Below are 9,185 nucleotides of genomic sequence, written 5' to 3' on the forward strand. Positions count from 1 at the left end.
TTTATTTATTTATTTATTTATTTAGAGATGGAGTCTCACCCTGTCTCCTAGGCTGGAGTGCAACAGTACAATCTTGGCTCACTGCAACCTCCACCTCCCGGGTTCTAGTGATTCTCCTGCCTCAGCCTCTCGAATAGCTGGGATTACAGGTGTCCACCACCATGTCTGGCTAATTTTTGTATTTTTACTAGAGATGGGGTTTCACCATGTTGGTGAGGCTGGTCTCGAACTCCTGACCTTAGGTGATCCACTCGCCTTGGCCTCCCAAAGTGCTGGGATTACAGGCATGAGCCACTGCGCCCAGCTGCATTTTCCTTTATTCTTATTCCTTATTCTCTCCTCTTTCTTTTCCTGGCTCCATCTCCTTGATTGCTCCCTCTTTTGCTCACCCCTGGAATGTTGATAATCCCAGAACCCGTGAATGGTCTCTTCTCACTGGAAACAGTCTCTGAAACTACCATAGATACTTTGTGCCATAGATACAATCTGAAACTACCATAGATATTCTGAGGATGTTCAGCTCATTATTTCTAAATGAAACCTCTCCCCAGAATTTGTTTTCCCCACCAGCACCTCCTATTCTGTTCTGGGCATCCAAAGCTCAGAGAGACATCACGATGTCTCTCTCCAAACCCACTGTTTCTGATCTTCTCTACTGCTATTAATGGAAAGATGTTGGGGGGACTCCTCACCCTCCCTCACCTCAACCCCTCTTTCATCTCCATTGCTTCTACCTTAATCCAGATCCTCATGACCTCTTGTCTGACAACTGCAGTAGCTCCCCACTCCTCATCTCTACCCCCTCCAAGTCACCGAGCTGTTGTTGACAGACTTATTTTTCTAAAATATATATTAATTTTCTTATTTCCCAGTTTGGCTTTGACAGATCAATTTCCCTCATGTTGAAGTTCACATTTCTTCAGGTTGCATGTGCTTCCAATGACCTACCTATGTCCACGTATTTGTGAACTGCCACACTCCCTCCCCGCCACACCAACCTGGTCTCAAACCTATGCCCAACCACACTGGAACTGACACAGATGTGTTTCATAAACTCATGCCCTTGCTCATGATGCTTATTCAGCCCAGAGCACCATCTCCCCACCCCACCGTCACCTCCCTGAACCCCTCCTGTAGCTCTTTGAACCACCTACAAATCTACCCAACCTCCGAAAGTCAAGTCAAAAATCATCTCTGCTAGGAAGGAAGCCGTTCCTGAGCCCACCAGGGGCTGCTGGCCCCTCTTCCTCTTACATTCCCTCCCACCAGTTCCTGGGACCCTGGACATGTGTCCACCAGCAGCCATGACACTTCTTTTCTCTCATCTGTTTGGCCTTTGTCACCAGTGAGCCTAGCACCTTGCCTGGGACAGAGGTAGCGTTCAAGGAATGCTGAAGCCAAGTGAATCAAATACCTCGTATCTAGAAAAGTCCTAAAGATGCCCTTTTGAACTAGTGGAGCAGCGGAAAGACTAAAACACCATTTTATATTATCATCAATGTAAAAGCTTCTCAGCCAAATGGACCTTGGCTTTCTCCTCAAACTCTGTGGATAACAGAAATGACTTTAAAATCTGACTTGTAAAGATGGGAGGTTTGCATGGTGAAGAATTTCCAAGATACTTTCTGATCCAGACCCTGAGACAGCGGAGGATAAAAGTGAAAGATGAGATCAGAGTTAATTTTTTAGAACTCTACCAAGGATACTCACAAAAATAAATAATCATGATCAAAAAGGAACATAGCTTACTATGTATGTGGTCCTATATGTAGATATGAATGTGTGTGTGTGTATGTGTGTGTGTGTGTGTGTGTGTGTGTAGGTCAAGAGTAATGTGAATTTCCACAAACTCCCTGAACTCTCCAAGGGTGAGGCTTCTTATCTATAAAATGGGGATAGCAATGATGTTCTTGTAAGGATTAAATCAGGCAAAGTATATAAAAGCACTTCACCCATTGCCTGGCATATAATTACACTCAATGGGGGATGTAGGGAAGAGAGAAAGAGCACGCGAGCGTGCACGCTGGAGGATGAGCTACCAGATTCATTGTTCGCTGTCATAAACACACACAACCTCTCCTTTCTTGCAGTTTGGGTTCTGGTATCTTTAACAGCTTCATGGGTAAATCACTTCAAACCTCCTCAGGTGCTACTTCACCTGGGCAGCAGTTTCTCACCACTCTACCCCTTCCCCCTCCCCAATTTAACCACATTTGCTGTGTTCTCAAGGCTGCTGATACACAACAAAGTTTTTAAGAGTTACCATAGTTTTCAAAATACCCTCATTTTTGCCCTTGTTTTTGGGTTGAAAAAATCCTGGCTTTTTCCTCTGAATTGCTGAATTATTAGGTATGTAAATGAACTTGTGTTTTCTTGCTCTCCTACTCCAATTTCTTAGACTCAGACACGGAAAAGCTTCTCTGGGTCTCAAGAGAGAATTTCCAGGGTGGCGTGGTTCCGCTGGGTGTGCTGTCTGGTCAGTCTTACCGTTGTGGATTCCACACCCCCACCCCACTGCCCCCAACACCTATTAAAACTGAGCTGACATAACTTCAGGATACATTTGCTATTTCTTACCTTATTCACAATTGGTGCAAATGATTATTTCTCTGCCTTGCTCTTTAAAAGCAAAACTCTTCATGGAGTCATTTTATCTACTTGTAAACCACAATCTCGGTTTTTTTTTTTTTTTTTTGAATGCTCCTTCGAGACTATACATATTTAATTCCTTTCATATTTCATCATAGACCAGTCCTTCAGAACCTCTTATTTTAGTTGTTCCTTTAACTTTGGCAAAAATATAAGACCAAAGAAGCTGCAAATCTTGTTTTCCTTATTTGAACAGCATCTAGAAATCTGAAGTAATTCTCTCCTTTCTTATTTTAAAAGTTAAACACACACAGCATACTAAATATTGTGGCATGGAGTTGAAAGCTTTAGGTCTGCAGCATTTGAAATGCTCAAATCCTGTCTTTGAAGAACAGTATTTCCTCTTCGTGACTCAGTGCTGTTATCAATACACAAGGCTGATAGAGTAATTTCAGATTCACAACATTATATGTAGATATTCAAAGGAAGGAAAAAGAGCTTCATGTGACTTAGCTTAATGGGTTTCCCTATAGTTGTAAATGTATAAAGTGATCCATATTTGGGAATTATCATATAACAATTATTTCTAATAGTAATTGATATAATCTATTAGAACTTGTGAGAGGTTTCGATGTAAATAATTTGCCTGCCTAGCAGAGAGAAGGGAAGGAGAGTAAGCAGGGGAAAATGTTTCTAAAATGTCCTATCATTGGAAGTAAATGATCGTACATGTTTTTGCATTAAGTTAGGGTTTGGTTTTAATTTTACCTTGAATTCTAATGTTCCTACACCTTCCAAATATATTTTAAATCTTCATTAAACAAATCACATTTTAATCACACACAGAGCTTAAAAGAGGTGATTCTACAACAGATATGCAGTATTAGCTAGCGAAGGAGAACATTGGTTGAAGGTACCTAAAACCACGTGCATAAGGAACAGTTTATTTCTTATTTGGTGATTTACTATTTTAAGTCATGTTTGTGTCAAAGCTATAAAAATCTCCAGTGCTAAAAAGTGTGAGAAGAAATGAGCTAGCCAAAAAAAAAAAAAAAGAGTTAATTTTAAAATTTGCATTATTTTTATTTTCCTACTTTGTTATTTCAGAATGCATACTTGGAATGAATCCTCCTAGAGACGTCCACGGTATGTTACATTCCAAGTTATATTTTTAAATAAAATAAGCACCTTCATATATGTGTATATGATTTTATATCTATGTATCTCTATGTATAACTTGTGATATAATTTAACCAAATTAAGGCTGTTTTTGCTGATTCCAATATACTTAAAAGCAGTTCTCCATATTGTAAATGTTATACCATATAAAATATTTCAATGAAAGCTTAAATGATACCCTCAGTTCTACAGCGTTTACCATAGGTGCATTCTGCTGCTATTAAGTGTCTCTATACAAGTCTCTAAAAACAAAATAGAGCGTGGCTTCTCTTACAGCCCAGTTTATTACCTGTGTTATAGCAGTGGTAATGCAAAATGTTCATGAGAGAAAAATGTTTACTAAGCATTCCTAAATTTTAAAAAGATTAATTTTACAATGTCCTCAGCTTGCTACTTGTGAGGTACACAATGGATTTATGAAGTGAAAGTGAAATAATCACACATGAACCATAGCATCCCACAGAAACATTCAGATGGAGGAAGGATGTAATGGAAGAACGAAGGGCTCTCCCCCCTCCCATAGTAATTAGATTTGAAAAGTGAAGTAATCTCAAAGCCACTTCAGAAGAAAAAAATGTTTAAATTTCAATGTTCAAAACTGATAGTGTGTATGGCAGTTGATTTGTACATACATGTTACTCCTTATCCAAATTGTTTTCCATCCCTGTGACATCAATACAATCTGCAGCTATTTGGTTCCAAACCATAGCAAGACACATTGTTTTTTAAAATGTAAATGGTCATTTAAAATAGAAATAATTCTTTTAGACGTATGATATTTTTACAAATGTAATTTTGGAAATATATTGCTCGCAAAGGATAATTTTAAGAGAATTGTTGAGATTCTAATCCCATCTTTATGCATATTTTGGGGAGGCTTTTGTAAGAGCAAAAGTGTAAAATATTTAGTTATCTTCTGAGACCACCTATAGTTATTTATCTAAAGTTGTAGAAGAAAAACGTCAATGAACTGTTACTGTTTTCCAATTAAATTATTTCTCTTCCAACTAACCAAGTACTACTTTTAAAATCCACTGCGGAAACTTACATTTCATTCCTGTTGTGAACGTTTTTAAATTCTCCTCCCTCCCTCTCCCCGCAACAAAATTTGGAAAAATCTGTCACGTAGCATCCGCCCAACGTATCGCTTCGTTGTATTTGTAAAAAATTTTGCATTATGACAAAGGTAAATTCTAGCATTACTCCAGGGAAACACTGGCAATGAACCTGGGAATGTTTCCTTTCCTTTCTCCCTTAGACAGGCAAAGGAAGGGGAATTCTATATTGTCGCTAAAATGAGCGCTCTGGGTGGAAAGGAATTTCCTCACTTCGTACACGCCATGGCTGTCCTTGAGAGTGCAGGCTCCGTAAAATGCCCGGCAGACTAAGGGGTTCCCTATCCCCCCAGCCAGTGCCTCCTTCCATGCATCTTAGATCCTCAGTAAGGAGGGGCCGAGGTTGGTCTGTTTTCAAGAGCGCACCGCGCTGCGCAGTTACAGCCTGCGCCGCTCCCGGGAAACCCAAATACCCCGCGATCCCATCGAGTCAAGAAGCAAAAGCTTTGATTGCTATCAGCTTTTTGTCGGGCTTCAAACTCGGGATTTATCGGTTGAAACTCCTAGCTGAGCAGCTCCCACAACGCTGCCTCTGAAGGCTAAACTCGGTGCATGCAAGGCTGGGACCAACTTTCCTTACTCGATAAGGGAACTTGACTCCCCTCCTGGGAGACTGCAGCCCCAGTCCGACTCGCAGCCCCCTCGCAGGGTTCACGGTTGGGTGCACTTGGGGGTGGCCCCAGGAGCCCTGGGTAGGATCTCGGAGAAATGCATTGGAGAGCAGGCGAAAAGATTTCCCTTGCCCACAACTTGACTCTCGAGCGAGCCGCGTCCGAACCGGCAGGCAAAGGCGCTGCGGCCCCGGCGGGCGGGCGGGCGCGCGATGCACTCTGCTCAGGGACAGAGTTAGCAAGTGGACGTCTGGGGGATTTTACAACTGTAATTAGACTTAAAAAATCATTTTAAAAGAAAAACATACTAAGTTTTCTTTCCGAGACCCCAGGTCCATTGAAACAAAACTGCACTCGGGTGCTAGCAGTGCCCAGGGGGAGCGGAGGCCCGAGGGGGTGGAGGCCGCGGGCCGCCCGCCTTAGTCCCGGAAGCCCGGACTCCTGGAGCACAGACACCCAAGAACGGGTAGAGGCAGGCCCCAGGCACAGGGACTTCGGCAAGAGACCCTCGACCGGGCTGCACAGCGGGGAGTCCCGGTCCGAGAGTCCCCAGCCCGGCCGGCTGCGACTCCAGATTGGAACCTCGGAGACGCGCCGTGGCCGCTCCAGCTCAAGTGGGCTCTGGCGGCGGCTTCCTGTCTTTTCTCCTCGAACTCCAGTTCTTCCCGGACGACCTGAAGACCACGAAGGGGGCCGCAGAGCCCCGCGTCGTCGGGGGCGTTCCGGGCGCACCCGGGGCTGTGCGCGGCGTCCAGCGAGGGAGGCTGCTGCCCCCTGGCGACCGCCCGGGCCCGCGGCGCGTCCCGACAGTTCCGCGCAGTCCTGGCCCGCCAGTGAAAGGCCTCCAGGCCAGCCAGCCTCAGCCCCCTCCTGCGTCCGGGCCCGCGGCAACGCCCGGGGACAGTCCCTGCGCGGCAGCGGCCCCAGCACCCTAGCCCTGGGGGAGAGAGGAGCGGGCGTCAGGGGACCCGTGGGGTCGGGCGAGTAACCGCCGCGCGGGTAGCTGGATTGAGGGGCTCCGCGGGAACCGCAAAGAAGCCCGCGGTGGAGCGGGGCCGCGGTCCAGGGACTGGGTCGCAGCCCTTGGGTGAATGAGAGGCCCCGGGAGGTGCAGAGCCCGGCAGGAAGGGCGTGGAGGGCCCCGCCGGGTGGGGTCCGAGTTGGCCGCGCGCGCCGGGCTGGGGGCGGGGCCCTCGGAGCTCCGCGAAAATGCCCGCAGCGCCGCGAGGACTGGCGCAGGGGGAAGCGGTCGCCCGCGCGCGAAGCCGGGGTGGGTTTCGCACCTGGGGCCGCTCGCGCGCGCGCGCGGGGGCGGGGAGAGGAACGGGGGCCGCTTCCGGGGAGCCTGAGGGTAGACGCGGGGCCCGAGCGAGCTGTCCGGCTGCTGCAGGGGCCGGCGCTACGAGGCCCGGGAGCAAGTCGCGCGGCTGCTTTCAACTTTCCTTCCAGTAGCGCGTTCTTGGGGTCTTTCCTGACTAGGAAACTCCTCGCGGGCCGCTGGCGCACACAGCAAGGGTGACGCGCGCGGCGGGATCGAGCCGCGGCCCAGGCGTAGCGGTAAAAAAAACACCCATGACAGAAACCGACCCGAAGGAAGACGCTGAGAGCAAACGGCACGCGCGGACAGCCGTCCGGCCTCATGCAGTGAATCAGCACCGCTTCGCCGCAGCTGCCAGCCGGACGGTGCAGGAGAGCGGAGCGGCTCCCCGGGGCCCCGCGGCCCAATCGCACCCGCGCCCTGGAAGCGGAGGCCTGGCCCTGGGCAGCCGCGCAGCATCTGGGGCCGCCCGCGGGCTGCAGCCCCGGTTCGGGAGCCTCGTGGCGGCCACTGCGCCTGCCTGCAGCGGGTCGCGGGGCCGGGCCCTCCTCGGGCCGGCGGGCCCTGCTTTCTTTTCCCAGGTCTCCGGACCGTGTCCACTCGCGGAGCCGCACAAGCCCGCGTGTGGCTGCGGGCAGGGGTCCGCACGCGGGCGGGGCCCCTGGCCAGCATGCAGCCGTGGGTGCGGGGGCGCGGGCGGCGCGGGGGTGGCAGCCGACTCCCCGCCCGGGCTGCGTACAGTAGCGCGCGGCGGCGGGGGCGCGCGGGCCAATTCCAGGAGCCGGCGGCCGCGAGCCGCGCCCTGGCTGATACCGGAAAGGCCTGTGATTGGCCGTCGGCCGCCCCTATGCAAACGAGCTGAGGGAATGGAATTCCTCCGGCCGGGCTTACAGTAAAAGCACGTTCATTTCCAGGCACTCTCATTCATAGAGCCAGCGGGCGCGGGCGGGACGGGCGCCCCGCGGCCGGACCCAGCCAGGGCACCACGCTGCCCGGCCCTGCGCCGCCAGGCACTTCTTCCCGGGGCTCCTAGGGACGCCAGAAGGAAGTCAACCTCTGCTGCTTCTCCTTGGCCTGCGTTGGACCTTCCTTTTTTTTGTTGTTTTTTGTTTTTGTTTTTCCCCTCTTTCTTCCTTTTGAATTAACTGGCTTCTTGGCTGGATGTTTTCAACTTCTTTCCTGGCTGCGAACTTTTCCCCGATTGTTTTCCTTTTACAACAGCGGGAGAAAGTGCGCTGTTGTCCGAGGCGAGCCGTGAAGTTGCGTGTGCGTGGCAGTGTGCGTGGCGGGGTGTGCGTGCGTGTGTAACCCGAGCCGCCCGATCTGTTTCGATCTGCACCGCGGAGCCCTCCCTCAAGGCCCGCTCCACCTGCTGCGGTTACGCGGCACTCGTGGGTGTTCGTGCCTCGGAGCAGCTAACCAGCGGGCGCTGGGCGACAGTGGAGGAGTATCGTCTCGCTGCTGCCCGAGTCGGGGCTGAGTCACCCAGCTGATGTAGACAGTGGCTGGCTTCCGAAGAGTGCGTGTTTGCGAGTGTGTGACTCTGCGGCTGCTCAACTCCCACCAAACCACAGGACCAGCCACAAACTTAACCAACATCCCCAAACCCGAGTTCACAGATGGGGGAGAGCTGTAGTACCCTGAGTGTAATCGACTGGGCCTTCTTCTTATGATTATTATAAGATTAGCTGAAGATCTTTGAAACGCTGAATTTTCTGCACTGAGCGTTTTGACAGAATTCATTGAGAGAACGGAGAACATGACAAGTACTTCTAGTTCAGCACTGCTCCAACTACTGAAGCTGATTTTCAAGGCTACTTAAAAAAATCTGCAGCGTACATTAATGGATTTCTGTTGTGTTTAAATTCTCCACAGATTGTATTGTAAATATTTTATGAAGTAGAGCATATGTATATATTTATATATACGTGCACATACATTAGTAGCACGACCTTTGGAAGTCGCAGCTCTTGCTTTTCGGGACTGAAGCCAGTTTTGCATGATAAAAGCGGCCTTGTTATGGGAGATACTTGTGTTCTGTTGGGACTTTAGACAAAACTCACCTGCAAAAAACTGACAGGCATTAACTACTGGAACTTCCAAATAATGTGTTTGCTGGTCGTTTTACTCTTCGCATAAATATTTTAGGAAGTGTATGAGAATTTTGCCTTCAGGAACTTTTGTAACAGCCAAAGACTGAACTTAACCTCTGCAAGCAAGATTCGAGGAAGATAGTCTCCACTTTTTAATGCACTAAGCAGTCGGTTGCTAGGAGCCCATCCTGGGTCGGAGGCCGATCGGCAGAACCAGAACTTTTCCCCCTCCTGGACTGTTAGTAACTTAGTCTCCCTCCTCCCCTAACCACCCCCGCCC

General features: G+C 49.2%; 1 protein-coding gene across 1 annotated transcript in view; it reads left to right on the forward strand.

Annotated features, from left to right (window-relative positions):
- Nucleotides 1-9,185, forward strand: part of RUNX1 (runt-related transcription factor 1) — a gene marked incomplete at its 3' end in the record, with an annotated part of 257,544 nt that overhangs the window by 152,751 nt on the left and 95,608 nt on the right. Inside the window, exon 2 of the mRNA XM_011950027.1 lies at nucleotides 3,697-3,735. Within this exon, the coding sequence (XP_011805417.1) occupies nucleotides 3,697-3,735 (39 nt within the window). The remainder of the gene's footprint in view (nucleotides 1-3,696; nucleotides 3,736-9,185) is intronic.

Source organism: Colobus angolensis, unplaced genomic scaffold (assembly GCF_000951035.1).
Source record: "Colobus angolensis palliatus isolate OR3802 unplaced genomic scaffold, Cang.pa_1.0 Scaffold300, whole genome shotgun sequence".
Taxonomy (NCBI): Eukaryota; Metazoa; Chordata; class Mammalia; order Primates; family Cercopithecidae; genus Colobus; species Colobus angolensis.